The sequence below is a fragment of the Cnephaeus nilssonii genome (assembly GCF_951640355.1).
Source record: "Cnephaeus nilssonii genome assembly, chromosome: 5".
Taxonomy (NCBI): Eukaryota; Metazoa; Chordata; class Mammalia; order Chiroptera; family Vespertilionidae; genus Cnephaeus; species Cnephaeus nilssonii.
Window position 1 is genome coordinate 71,574,307 of NC_137076.1, and position 14,369 is coordinate 71,588,675.

The 14,369-nt window shown below is 39.3% G+C and overlaps 1 protein-coding gene across 4 annotated transcripts in view; it reads left to right on the forward strand.

Moving 5' to 3' along the window:
• UIMC1 (ubiquitin interaction motif containing 1) overlaps window positions 1-14,369 on the forward strand; it is an 83,136-nt gene that overhangs the window by 40,834 nt on the left and 27,933 nt on the right. For all 4 annotated transcript variants that reach the window (XM_079770516.1, XM_079770517.1, XM_079770515.1 and 1 more), the window contains exons 9-10: window positions 2,726-2,829; window positions 5,662-5,812. In XM_079770516.1, the coding sequence (XP_079626642.1) occupies window positions 2,726-2,829; window positions 5,662-5,812 (255 nt within the window). The remainder of the gene's footprint in view (window positions 1-2,725; window positions 2,830-5,661; window positions 5,813-14,369) is intronic.

A 14,369-nucleotide genomic window follows, 5' to 3' on the forward strand; every position in this document is an offset into this window, starting at 1 on the left:
GTCGATGTTGATGGTTGATGTGGATCAACCCATGATTTTGTGTGTTTGGGATTCTCAAAATAAATCCACTTTTCATCGCCAGTCACAATTCGATGCAAAAAAGACTTTCGTGCCATTGAAGCAACATTTTACTGATGACTTTTCGGTTTTCCATTTGTCTTTCGTTCAGTTGATGTGGCACCTATTTCCTTCCTTTAAAATCTTTCCCATTGCTTGTAAATGATCGGAAATTATTTGCTGAGCAACGTTTAATCTTTCTGCAAGTTGTTTTTCAGTTTGACATGCATCTTCATCCAATAATACTTGCAATTGTTGGTCTTCAAACTTTTTCGGTCGACCTGGATGTTCTTTGTCTTTCACATAGAAATCATCACTTTTAAAGCGTTTAAACCAGCGTTCACAAGTATCTTGAGATGGAGCATGTTCACCATAAGGTTTCCAAAGTATTCAGCAGCACTTTTCTTCAAAATAAAATAATGAATTAAAACTTCCTGCAAATGCTCTTTTTTTGGCATGAAATTTGACATTTTTAAGCGTAAAAATATCTATGATGTTAACACCTTCAGAAAATTTGACGTATGAAGTTTTGAAGCTTGTCAATACAACAAAATAGCATACATATCAAATCGCATACATATCAAAGTATGTGTAACTCCATCTATTGAAAAAAAATCCACATTATTAACCGATATACCTAGTAAATAATATTCTATTAACTATGTATGGTGTTAGGTGGGCATGAGATTTGTCTGGATGATCACTTAAAGTTTTTTAATGTCTAATCACTGGGGGGTACATTTGAAACATATAATATTGTATGTCAATTGAAATTGAAAAAATAAAGAAAAAATAAAATAAAGGAATATCTTTCTTAGAATGTATTTTCTATTTCTGCTCCCTAATTTTTGTCACCTCTAATCATTCCTTTTACTTCAGAACTTACATTGGCAGGTTTTGGTTTTCTGTCAAAATAAATACACTTTAAAAGCACAACTGTGCTGGAAAGAAGACAAGTGGATTAATTGATGAATGGATAAACAAACTGAAATATCCATACAGTAGAATACCATACTAAATAAAAAGAGGTCAGACACAAAGACAACACACCATATAACATTCTAGAAGAAGCAAAACTATAGCGACACAAAATAGACTGGTCATTGCAAGGAGCCAAGTAGGAGGGGATTGAGTACAAAGGGGTACACTTTTGGGGTGCTAGAAAGGGAGAACTTTTTGGGTTGTTAGATTTTTTAATATATATTTTAATCCTCACCCAAGGATATTTTTTCCATTTATTTTCTTAGAGATAGTGGAGGGGGAGAGAGAGAGAGAGAAACATGGATGTAAGAGAGACACATTGATTGGTTGTCTCCCAAATGGGGGCCAGGGATTTAACCTGCAACTGAGGTACATGCCTTGACCAGGAATTGAACCTGAGACCCTTCAGTGCTTGGACTGACACTCTGACCACTGAGCAAACGATCCAGGGCAGGTTTTATTTTATTTATTTATTTTAAAAATATTTTTATTGATTTCAAAGAAAGAGGGAGAGGGAGAGCGGGACAGAAACATCAATGATGGGAGAGAATCATTGATTGGTTGTCTTCCATATGCCCCATGCTGGGGATTGAGCCTGCAACCCTGGCATGTGTCCTGACTGGGAATCGAACCATGACCTCCTGGTTCACAGGTCAACGCTCAATCACTGGGCCACACTGGCCGGGCCAGGGCAGGTTTTATATCTCTTGATTGTGGTGGTAATTACATGGTATAACTGGTATATGTATAAATTGTATATATTTGTCAAAACTCATCAAATTATATACAGTAAACCATTTTCGGACCTTGATTTAACAGACTTCGGATTTAATGGACAAAATTTCTGGTCCGTATGTCATATGTGAAAATTAACAACCTTTTAATTTTAAAATGCTTTTAACCAAGATTTGCTTATAGTTAAATTAACAGGTTATTTATTTTTTTTGTTAATTCATTTTTATTTTTAACAAATTGTAGCGAATAGGCCATATGTTGGAAAAAACCTCTAGTAACTTCTTGCTGACCTAGTTAAATATTACATATTTACAACTATAGTTTATATATTTAAATCCAAGAGTCACCAATTGTAAACAATGTTTGGTGAATGATTAGCGTGTGATCACACAACATTGCCCGTGGTAATTGGTTCTGTTGTCAAATGGCATGACTTTCTGCAGCAGTTTTAATGTATGCTAAGCCATGCCCCAGTTGTGTGCATTTGTTTACTCATGGTGACTGGTGAATGCACACATTTACTATACCTATTCAGTATAAATATAAAATTACAGTAATACATATAGAAAACTTTTCAATGAAATTAAATTTGTTATGCATACTTAATTTTAATTACACAAACATGTCTACATAAATATAAACAGGTAAACTAATTTGTCAATTTTTTTAACATGCTTTCAGAAAACCTACTTTATTATATAATGGACTTTCAGTTTTAATGGACACCTCTCCTGAATTAGCCACTTATATTGAGGTTTTACTGTACAGAAAATTGCTGAATTCTATTGTATGTATATTATGCCTCAGTAAAGCTTTACGAAGAATCAAGCAAATTATATGATAAACCACCTCAGTTTTATCATACTCTTTAGGGGAAATAGATGTTTGTTTGTTTTTTTAACTGAAAATACAAAATGAAAATTAATGAGATTTATATTTTTTTCAATTACAGAGACACAGTTAAGTTCCTCTGAAACTTTTGACCTTGAAAGAGAAGTCTCTCCAGGTAGCAGAGAGACCCGGGATGAAGTAACAATAATAATGTCAGATAAGGAGGTGAATATTCTCTCTAATTTTTCTCAGTGTTTTCTTTCTGTTGGTAGTCCTCTGCCTCCTGCATGCCCCTTACTGGGGATCAAGCCCGCATCCTGGGCATATGCCCTGACCAGAAATCAAACCATGACCCTGTGGTTCATAGGTCGACACTCAACCACATCAGTCGGGCAGTTCATTTCTTGAAGTGAAGTTTCTTTTGAGGCTAACAGGTAAGAGATCAAGATTTGGTATTCTGCCTCTTTTGAGAAATAGCTGTATAGTATTTTACAGTAGTAAAAGAAATAGAAGCATTTCTGCAGAGACTTAATCCCTGATGGCATAGTCCTGATAAAAGTTTCTTTGTTTGTTTTTTGGCTTGGGGTTCCTCCATTATAGTTTTCATTTTTACATTTCATAGTTACATTTTTTCCATTTCTTTTCTTTATTGTTGAAAGTATTACAGATATCCCTTGTGGTGTTTTTTTCTTTCCAATGACCCCCTCCACTTCACACCCACCCCTCCCAGACCTTCATCACTCTATTGTCTATGTCCATATATGAATATAAGTTCCCCAGTTTATCACTCCCCACTCACCCCCACCCCATAGTTAATATATAAATAGACCATTTTAGTTGTGAGTGTGATTGTAAGTGGTCTTGTCTTCACAATAAGACAGTAATAGACTACTCCCTCTTAATATTAAGAGTTGAAGGTACATTATCTACATTTTATAGAGTTGGTGATGAATACAAAGGAGGATAGTACTGGGTGTGAACACTGTGACATTCATGTCATATAATATTTCTGTGCTTGGTGAACTTTAGAAGGCCAAGTAACTGCGCAGGCGACACTAACTTTCAACAACTCAGTACTACTTGTAAATTATCGGTATCTTTGATTTTCTCCCCTCTGCTCAAATGGCTTTGCATGTACAAGATGACTTTTCATTGTAAAATTTATGAACCTGTATTTATAAGAAGCTCAGTGACTAAGCTTGGAATAAATAACACCTAGAACTTCTAGACCTACCTCCTATAGGAGAATAATAGAATCATATAGTTTGCCAGTACCTGGCAGAGTCAGCTTTCAGAAACAGAGTGGAAGGGGGTGACTTTTGCTTTTGCCACACCATGGTAGAATGGAAAATACTGAAGGTTTGATATCATACAGGCCCGGGTTTGAGTCTAGATTGCCTACTTAGTAACTTTGTGATCAGTAGATTACTTTGTCTTTCTAAGCCTCAATTTCCTCTTCTGTAATACTGGAGCTAGAGACACTTTTACCAGTTGGATTGTTATGAGGGATGGATATGGAAAATGTTTGGTCAAACCTGGCATAGTATAGGAACTCAACCATTGTTAGTTCCTTCTCATCTTTTTCCTTTCAGAATATGTCTTTTTAAGTATAAAACACATGTGTTGAAACAACATATTTTGGCAATTGTAGAAACTGTTTGATTTGGTATTTAGGTGACCTGTTTCCCTCTCTCATGGATCACATTCACCACAGTAGATTTCAGGGATGGCCTAAACTTAGAGACAACCCCCCTACCCCAAAACCCAGTTGTTTCAGAGCTCAAATTATCTACCCATTGTAGTTTTGGTCCTGTTTTGTTCTTGTACTAGAAGATGGTTTATTTTTTCCCTGTAGTAAGGCATAATGACAGCCCAGGTGATCCTTGCTTTTAAATGGAAGCAGTGGCTATGCAGGATAGTTTCACATTGATTAGACAGGACATGCTGTCCTTTGAAGCAAGTGTTAGGCAGTAGTACTGCAGTGCTTAATGCATACTGTTGAATTAATCACTGCAGAGTTCTCAGTTCTGATCTGTAAGGTAAAATAAAACTGCCTCTGAGAGACACTGGCAACTATTGAAAAAATGATGACTATAGCACAAGGAGAGGAATAAGAGAGGTAAGATAGAATGGCTTCAGCAGGCCTGACTGGTGTGGCTCAGTGGTTGAGTGTTGACCCATAAAACAGGTTTGATTCTTGGTCAGGGCACATGCCTGGTTGCAGACTCAATCCCTAGTAGGGAGTGTGCAAGAGGAAGCCTATTGATGATTCTCATCATTGATGTTTCTATCTTTCTCTCTCCCTTCCTCTATGAAATCAATAAAAAATATTTATTTTAAAAAACGGCTTTAGCAGCAATGTCTTAATTACTTTTATTTGGCTTTCTTAAATATTTGGGTCTTAGTTGTATTTCTTCTTTCAATCCAAAGTCATAAAACACAAGAGGTGGTATGTCTTACTGGTTTAAGCTGAGACCTAGGTTCTTAAATTTTAATTGTGCTTCTTTTGCTTAGAGCTCTTTTGTTTTCTAACTCCTTATATATGTCTCATGTAAAATATCACAGTTCTTTTGTGAGATTGAAAGTGTCTTTAAGGTGCTGCTGGTATACAGACTAGTGAAACACTACATACACAGTATACTGACCCAAGGAGAACAGTGCCTTGCAGCGTGATAGAGAGGAATGCCCTCAGTTTTTGGAGCCAAATAGTCCTTGGTTTGAATTTTAGCTCTGCCATTTATTTGTTCTGTAACTTTGGGCAATTTGCTTTACTATATTGGACAATGCTTATCTTGTGTAAAAAGGATATGTTAATATCTTTGTTAGATTACTATGAGAATTAAATGAATATTACATGCAGAGTACTTAGCACATAGGGAGCAGGCACTGAATAACTGTTGACTATGTTATCTCTCAATCCTCAGTCTTGAATTTGCAAACTAATTGGTATTGTCTCTGAAAGTAAATGAAGTATGGATGGAGTTTCTTGCAGTTCTTTGGGGAAAAATTATTTTATAAAGTAAAGCTGTTACAATTGCTGTTTGTCATGTTCTTTAGGTTGGTAACAGGGAAGATGCTGAAAAGGAAGTACCTTCTACTTTCTCATCCAGTACCAAGGTATCCTGCCCACTATGTGACCAAGGCTTCCCACCCACAAAGATTGAGCGACATGCCATGTACTGCAATGGGCTGGTGGGGCAAGATATAGGTAAGGACTTAACCTGTGTGATGGTTTTTAAATTCTATACAATATAGTGCATAAAAAAGAGACAATTCTTCAAAGTTACAGTTTTTTGTTTTGATTTCTAATTAATTTTTAGTACTTTTCATGTTCTTTATTATTTTGGCAGGTATGTTATTTTGTGGCACATACCTGAGAAGAAGGGGAAGGGGAAAATCTTGTATCTTTTTAAAGTTTCAACTTGTTCTTTGCCATAGTAGGCCAAAATTCAGTGCGATGCCATGGATTTTGCATTTCAACTTATATATTCAAATATTGAGACTCCTATGGAACTCGAGGAACTAAGATCTAGAGTTGCCCATTTTCAATTCAAAATAAGTGTGTATGTGTGTGTGTGTGTGTGTGTGTAAGTAAACTCTACCTAAAGACAGCTGAAAAATGTGCTACATGTCTCTGCTGTATCCCCCTGAAGCTATTGGTTACCTTTTTTTTGTGTGTGTTAAACCTCACCCAAGGATATTTTTTCCATTGATTTTTAGAGAGAGTGGAAGGGAGGGAAAGAGGTGGGGCGGGGGTGGAGAGGTGGTGAGAGAGAAACATCAATGTGAGAGAGACACATTGATTGGTTGCCTCTTGCATATGCCCTACAACCCAGTTATGTGCCCTTGACCGACAATCAAACCCATGACCTTCAGTGCACCGGCTAATGCTCTATGCACTGAACCACACTGGCCAAGGTCCTATATTATTCTGCAACTTGTCTTTTTTTTTTTTTTTTAATTAAACAGTAAATTTAGGTCTTTCCATGTGCAGACAATTTTTATAGAGTTGAGATCTGATTAATGTAAAGTTTTGTATTTTGCTTTTTCTATTTATAGCATAACATTTCCTTCATGAGTCACTAAAAGTTAGGTGTAAAAATATTTTAATGCCTATGTAATATTTTTTATCCAAATTGCCTCCATTTACTTAACTGTGTTTAGAATGCTTCAAGTTGCCATGTACTGAGCCTCCTGTGCTTAAACTTGTTGCTATATTTTGGGGTCATTTTCCCAGGATATATTTCTAGTTTGGGTGGTAGTAAAAAAGGTGGGCTCTGTAGTTCAATCAATCTGAGGTTGAGTCCCACCTCTGTCACTAGAGTATGTGACCCTGTGCTAGTTTCCAAGCTTTCCTTTATTCATCTGTCAAGTAATAGTAGTAATGATCTTATTTTATTGTGAGATATTTTAAGGAAAATGCCTAGCACAGTGCCTAGCATACAGTAAGTACTTAAGAACGTTCAGGTGCTGTTACTACTCACAATAGTGAATTACTAGGTCAAATATTTTGTCATAATTTTTAAGGTTCTTTATGAATAGCATTATAGTCTTAAATACAATGAAAGGTGAATACCTAAATCTGGTCATCAACATCCTCTCTAATAAAATGGTAATATGCAAATTAACCATCACTCTGCTACATAAGCCATGCCCACCAGCCAAGCCACGCCCACCAGCCAATCAGGGCGAGTATGCAAATTAACCCCAAATCCAAGATGGCTACAGCCACAGTGAGCAAGGTTTCCCAGGTAACAGAGCAAGCCAAGCTTTCCATAGCCGTTGCAGGCCTAAGCCTCCACTCAAGCTACAAAGTTCCAATTATAGAAGGTAAACAAATTCAAACAAAGGGCGGCAGAATGGAGCTTGAGAGAGCAGGCCAGGGTTGCCGGCGGCAACAGGGGAAGCAAAGCTTTCCGCACACCCTGGCCGGGCTCACCTGCTTAAGGCTACAAAGTTTCAATTGTAGAAGGTGAATTAACTGCCACAGAGATGGCTGCCACCCCAGAGGGAGCAGCAGGCTTGGCTCCGCTCCAGGCTACAAAGTTTCAATTGTAGAAGGAAAATAAATTCCAGATACCAGGGCCTCTGCTTGGGTTGCCAGGGGGCGTGGCCGGCCTGCAAACCACCACAGGCCCCTCGCTCAGGCCGCTCCACGCCCCAAGGGAACCCCACCCTGATCCGGGACACCCTTCAGGGCAAACCAGCTGGCCTCCACCCGTGCATCAGGCCTCTATCCTATCTAATAAAAGAGTAATATACAGATTGGTCATCACTGCAACACACAATATAGCTGCCCCCATGTGGTCAAAGATCCTGTCCCCATGTGGACACAAGATGGCCACTACAAGATGGCCAGCAGGAGAGGGCAGTTGGGAGGCACCCGGCCTGCAAGGGAGGGCAGTTGAGAGGGACCACGCTTGCAAGGAGGGCAGATGGAGGTGATCAACCCTGCAGGAGAGGGCAGTTAAGGGTGACCAGGCTGGCAGAGGAGGGAAGTTGGGGGCAAACAGGCTGGCAGAGGGGCAGTTAGGCATCAATCAGGCTGGCAGCAGAGTGGTTAGGGGGTGATCAGGCTGGCAGGCAGAAGCGGTTAGGGGCAATCAGGAAGGCAGGCAGGCAAGCAGTTGGGAGCCAGCAGTCCTGGATTGTGAGAGGGATGTCCCAGATTGGAGAGGGTACAGGCTGGGCTGAGAGACAACCCCCCGCCGTGCACGAATTTCGTGCACCGGGCTTCTAGTCTTTTAATAATAGAAGAGCATTGAAGGCCTAGGATTCTAGATGCACTTTAATTTGACATAGCTCTTTAGTCTGATTTTTTAGCAGAGAGTTCCAATGGCTGAAAGAATTCCGGGGCTAGGCATTTGGTGACTAGAGAAAGAAGATACTGTCTTGTGTATCTAACCAAACATGCTTACCCAATCGGTATTGTCTGTGTCAACAACCTACTCACTATTGAGGTCCAGAAATAAATGAGTTTGAGAAGCTAGGCTTAGCCTGGGCTGTAAAGGCTGGATAGGTTTGGATAAACCCATAAGAAAATAGGGGGTCATATATCTTCTTGTGGGTTAGATAAGATAGGAAGCAAAAGAAACAGCATTAAACAACAGCTTCCTCTTAATCTTCCTAGTGGTGTTAGCTTGCTAATAACCTAAATTACCTTCTCTGGTGACATTTTAGGCCTTTTGAGAGAATTTGGAGGATGGAGTCCTCACTAGAACTATCCCATTCTCTGCTTTCCTGGGAACAGAATTTGGGGCTGTAGGTAGGATGGGGAAGTTAGAGGAATTATGCAAAGCACCTACTCGTGTGCCTGGCGTAGGTCCTCAGTAAGTTTGCTGTGTATTTGGTTTCTCTACCAGCTTGCCTGCCCCTGTCATCCTTGCCAGAAGTAGTGATTGTTCTGGTTCCTCTCAGCTTTATATCTGAAGACAGAGGCCAAGCCCTCAGCCTAATTTTTTTTACCTTTGGTTAAAGGAAGCTTCTCTTAATATGGAGTGGAAAAAGTTACTCTCAAAGATACATGATCCAGGTTGGGAGACCAGTAGCCTAGTGCCTAAGGGTATGGAATAGGAGAGAGACCTCCCAGAGTTAAATATCCAGCTTTACCCTCCTTCCTGTTTTCCTCTGAATCTGATCCTAGACATGCTTGGTTTGCCTGTGTTAAAAAAAAAAAGTAATTAGAGTCATTTACATGAAGTGTCTACCATTTATGCCTAGTTACTGTGCAGCACAATAACAATTATGCATATCATTAAATATGTGTCTGATTAACTTTGCTGTAAGTTTTATGTTTTTATAATATGTACTACACTGGTTACATTGGCTCAGCTGCTCACTCATTGCTCAATGGCATTACTATCTATTCACAACTATGGAAAAATTAGAGCAATCTTTAAAGGCACTGTTTGAAGGGAGAGGACTTGCTAAATTAATCTAGACTAGGACAAAGGCAGCTTAACTTCCCTTTGCTTTGTGGAAAATGTCTCTGAGATAATTTTATTTTATTTTTAAATAAATCTTTATTGTTGAAAGTATTACATATGCCCCCCCCCCCACACACATTGACCCCCTGCAGCTTGCCCCTGTCCTCCACCCCAGGTCTTCAGCACCCTATTGTCTGTGTTTTTGGGTTATGCATATATGCATAACAAGGTCTTTGATTGATTACCTCCCACCCACTCACCCTCCCCCACTTTCCCTCGGAGATTCTACACTCTGTTCCATGCTTCCATGTGTCTGGTTCCACTCTGTTCATCAGTTTATTTTGTTACTTAGATTCCACATGTGAGTGAGATCATGTGATATTTATCTTTTTCTGACTAACTTATTCCACTTAGCATGATATTCTCCAGGTCTCTTCATGATGTCTCAAAGGGTAAGAGATTCTTCTTTTTTACTGCTGCATAGTATTCCATGATATAAATGTACCACAGCTTTTTAATACACTCATTTTTTGATGGGCACTTGGGCTGTTTCCAGATCTTAGCTATTGTAAATTGTGCTGCTATGAACATAAGGGTGCATACATACTTTCTGATTGGTGTTTCAGGATTCTTAGGATATTCCTAGAAGTGGGATCGCTGGGTCAAATATGGCAGTTCCATATTTAATTTTTTGAGGAAACTCCATATTGTTTTTCATAATGATTGCACTAGCCAGCAGTCCCACCAGCAGTGTACTAGGGTTCCTTTTTTTTTTCCACATCCTCGCCAACACTTGTCATTTGTTGATTTATTGATGGTAGCCATTCTGACAGGTATGAGGTGATACCTTATTGTTGTTTTAATTTGCATTTCTCTGATGATCAGTGATTTTGAGCATTTTTCCATATGTCTCCTGGTCATCTGTATGTCCTCTTTGGAGAAGTGTCTATTTAGCTCCTTTGCCCATTTTTCAATTGGATTGTTTGCCTTCCTTTTGTTAAGTTGTATGAGTTCCTTATATATTTTGGATATTAACCCTTTATGAGATGTATCATTGCCAAATATGTTCTCCCATACAGTGGGCTTCCTTTTTGTTTTGTTGATGGTTTCTTTTGCTGTGCAGAAGCTTTTTATTTTGATGTAGTCCCATTTGTTTATTTTCTCCTTAGTGTCCTTTTTGCCCTAGGAGCTGTATCCGTAAACATATTGCTATGAGAAATGTGTGAGGTTTTGCTGCCTATAGCTTCTTCTAGGACTTTTATGGTTTTACAACTTACATTTAATTCTTTTATCCATTTTGAGTTTATTCTTGTGTATTGTGTAAGTTAGTGGTCTAGTTTCATTTTTTTGCATGTACCTGTCCAGTTTTCCCAACACCATTTATTGAAGAGACTGTCTTGACGCCATTGTATGCTATTGCCTCCTTTGTCAAATATTGAGTGTAATGCCTTGGGTTGATTTCTGGGGTCTCTGTTCTGTTCCATTGGTTTATATGCCTGTTCTTGTGCCAGTACCAGGTTGTTTTGATTACGGTAGCTTTGTAGTATAACTTGAAATCTGGTATTGTGATTCCTCCAACTTTGTTTTTCTTAAGATTGCTGCAGCTATTCGGGATCTTTTTTGATTCCATATACATTTTTGGGTTGTTTGTTCTATCTCTGTGAAGTATGCTGTTGGTATTTTAATAGGGATTGCATTGAATCTGTAGATTGCCTTGGGTAGTATGGACATTTAATGATGTTGAGTCTACCAATCCATGAACACGGTATATTCTTCCACTTGTTTATATCTTCTTCTATCTCTTTTTTCAACGTCCTATAGTTTTCTGAGAATGGGTCTTTTGCCTCCTTTGTTAACTTTATTCCTAAGTATCTTAATTTTTTTTTTGCGATGGTAAATGGGATTGTTTGTTATTTCTCTTTTTGAGAATTCAGTATTGTTATATAAAAAAACATTGATTTTTGGGTGTTGATTTTGTATCCTGCTCTTTTTTTATTTAAACACCTAGGAAGACTAAGGCTCTTCATTTATTCAACCTACTATATAACAGATACAGTAAACAGAATGTACAGAGTCCCTGTTCTCAAAGGGCTTATATTCTAGTAGTGGGATACTGGCAATAAACAATATGTCAAGTGATGATAAGTATTTTGGAGGAAAAAAGAAAGCGGAGAAAGGAGGAGTAGATAGGAGGTAGCAATTTAAATTTGAAAAGACACTTCTCCAAAGAGGACATAAAGATGGCCAGTAGACATATGAAAAAATGCTCAAAGTCACTAATCATCAGAGAGATGCAAATTAAAACCATAGTGAGATATCACCTCACATCTGCCAGAATGGCTATTATCAACAAATCAACAAATAACAAGTGCTGGCAAGGATGTGGAAAAAATGGAACCCTTGTTTACTGTTGGTGAGAATACAGACTGGTGTAGCCACTGTAGAAAATAATATGGAGTTTCCTAAAAAAAATTAAAATGGAACTGCCTTTGACCTAGCAGTCACACTTCTGGGATGTATCCTAAGAATCCCAAAATACTAATTTGAAAGAATATATGTACCCCTGTGTTCATTGCAGTATTACTTATAATAGATAAGATCAATGGATGAGCAGATAAAAAAAAAAAAAGCTGTGATACATTTACACAATGGAATACTATGCAGTTGTAAAAAAGAAGGACATCATACCTTTTGGGATAGCATGATGGATCTAGAGATTATTATGCTACGTGAAATAAGTCAGTCAGAGAAAAACAAATACCATATGATCTCACTTATATGTGGAATCTAATGAACAAAACAAACGATGAACAAATAGAAACAGAGGCATGGATACATGAAATAGACTGACAGCTGTCAGAGGAGAAGGGGTTGGGGGCACTGGATGAAAGAAGGTAAAGGAATTAGCCAAAAAACATAAATACATAACATATAGACCCAAACAACAATGTGGTGATAGTCAGAGGGAAAAGGGGTGGGGGCTAGGTGGAGGTTGGCAAAAGGGGGAAAAATGGGGACCGAGAGAGATTTTGCTTGGGGTGGTGGGTGCATGATACAGTGTGTAGATGATGTTTTATTGAGTTGTACACTTGAAACCTACCGTATTTTCCGGCATATAAGACGACTGGGCGTATAAGATTTTCCTGGGTTAAAAAGTCGTTTTATACGCCTGAAAATACAGTAGTCCAATATATCTAATCCTTTATATCTAATCCCATCAATATAGTCCAATATACTGTATTTTCCGGCATATAAAACGACTTTTTAACCCAGGAAAATCTTATACGTCCAGTCGTCTTATATGCCGGAAAGTACGGTATATGGTTTTGTTAACCAATGTCATCCCAATAAATTCAATTAATAATAAAAAAATAGATGGTGACATTTGAGCAAGAGAAAAGAAGTGAGCGAATAAGCTAAGAGGATTTCGAGGTGGAGAAGAGAGGGTGTTACAAGCAGATGGAATAGTAAGTGCAAAGACCCTAAGGTGTGAGCAGGCTTGGTATGTATGAGGAATGACAAAGAAGCCAGTGTGGCTGTAGTGGAATAACTAAAGGAGAGATAAACAATGAGACCAGATAGGTAATTAGGGAGGAGACAAGTGAACAGGGCTCTTAGGCCATAGTAAGGACTTCATTTTCTACTCTGAGCAAAGGAGGAACCATTGGAAGGATTTGAGCAAATAATGAATTAATATTTGAGCAAAGAATCACTCAGGCTGCTGTGGAATAGATTGTTGGGATTGGGGACAAGGGTGGAAGCTGGGAGAACAGCCACTGTTTTATTTTTGGCAGTATGATAGAGTGAGAGAAACATGGGTTGTGGAACTAGGTGGAGCTGTAATACTTGTCATCTGGGTAATATTTGAGAAATTGCCTTACCTCTTTGGGGATCAGGTGCCTTGCTTGTAAAATTAGTCTGACATCATTAGGATTGTCATGAGAATCAGAGACTCTTTATAAAGTACCTAGCACTGTTTCTAGCTTGTAATAGGTATTCAATAAATGATAGCTGCTATTATTGAATACTAGAGGCCTGGTGCATGAAATTCATGCACTGGGGGGTGGTGGTGTCACTCAGCCCAACCTGCACCCGCTCCAATCTGGGACCCCTCAGGGGATGTCTGACTGCCTGTTTAGGCCCGATTCCTGTGGGATCGGGCCTAAACAGGCAGTCAGACATCCCTTTCACAATCCAGGACTGCTGGCTCCCAACTGCTCGCTTGCCTGCCTGATTGCCCCAACCGCTTCTGCCTGCCAGCCTGATCACCCCCTAACCACTCCCCTGCCAGCCTGATCGACGCCTAACTGCTCCCCTGCCAGCCCAATCATCCCCAACTGCCCTCCCCTGACAACCCGGTCACCCCCAAATGCCCTCCCCTGCATATTCCCTCTTTATTAGATAGGGTTTTTTCTTTAACATATTGGACAGCCCTAACTGGTTTGGCTAGGTGGATGGAGCATCAGCCTGCAGACTCAAGGATCCCACGTTTGATTCGGTCAAGGGCATGTACCTTGGTTGGGGGCACATACCCAGTGGGGAGTGTGCAGGAGGCAACTGATCGATGTTTCTCTCTCATAGATGTTTCTAGCTCTCTATCCCTTTCCCTTCCTCTCTGTAAAAAATCAATAAAATATATTTAAAAAAAAAAGAAACATTTAAGATTCCTCCATATTTGCCTAGCTGGTGTGACTCAGTGGTTGAGACCCCAGGCTGCTGCCGCTGGCAGGGGATCGCGTCGTGGGGGTGTGCGCCCCTGCCAGGCTGAGACCCCAGGCTGCCGCTGCTTGGAGGGGATGGGGCTATGGGGAGTGAATTTGTTTTTGTTTTTTATAAAGG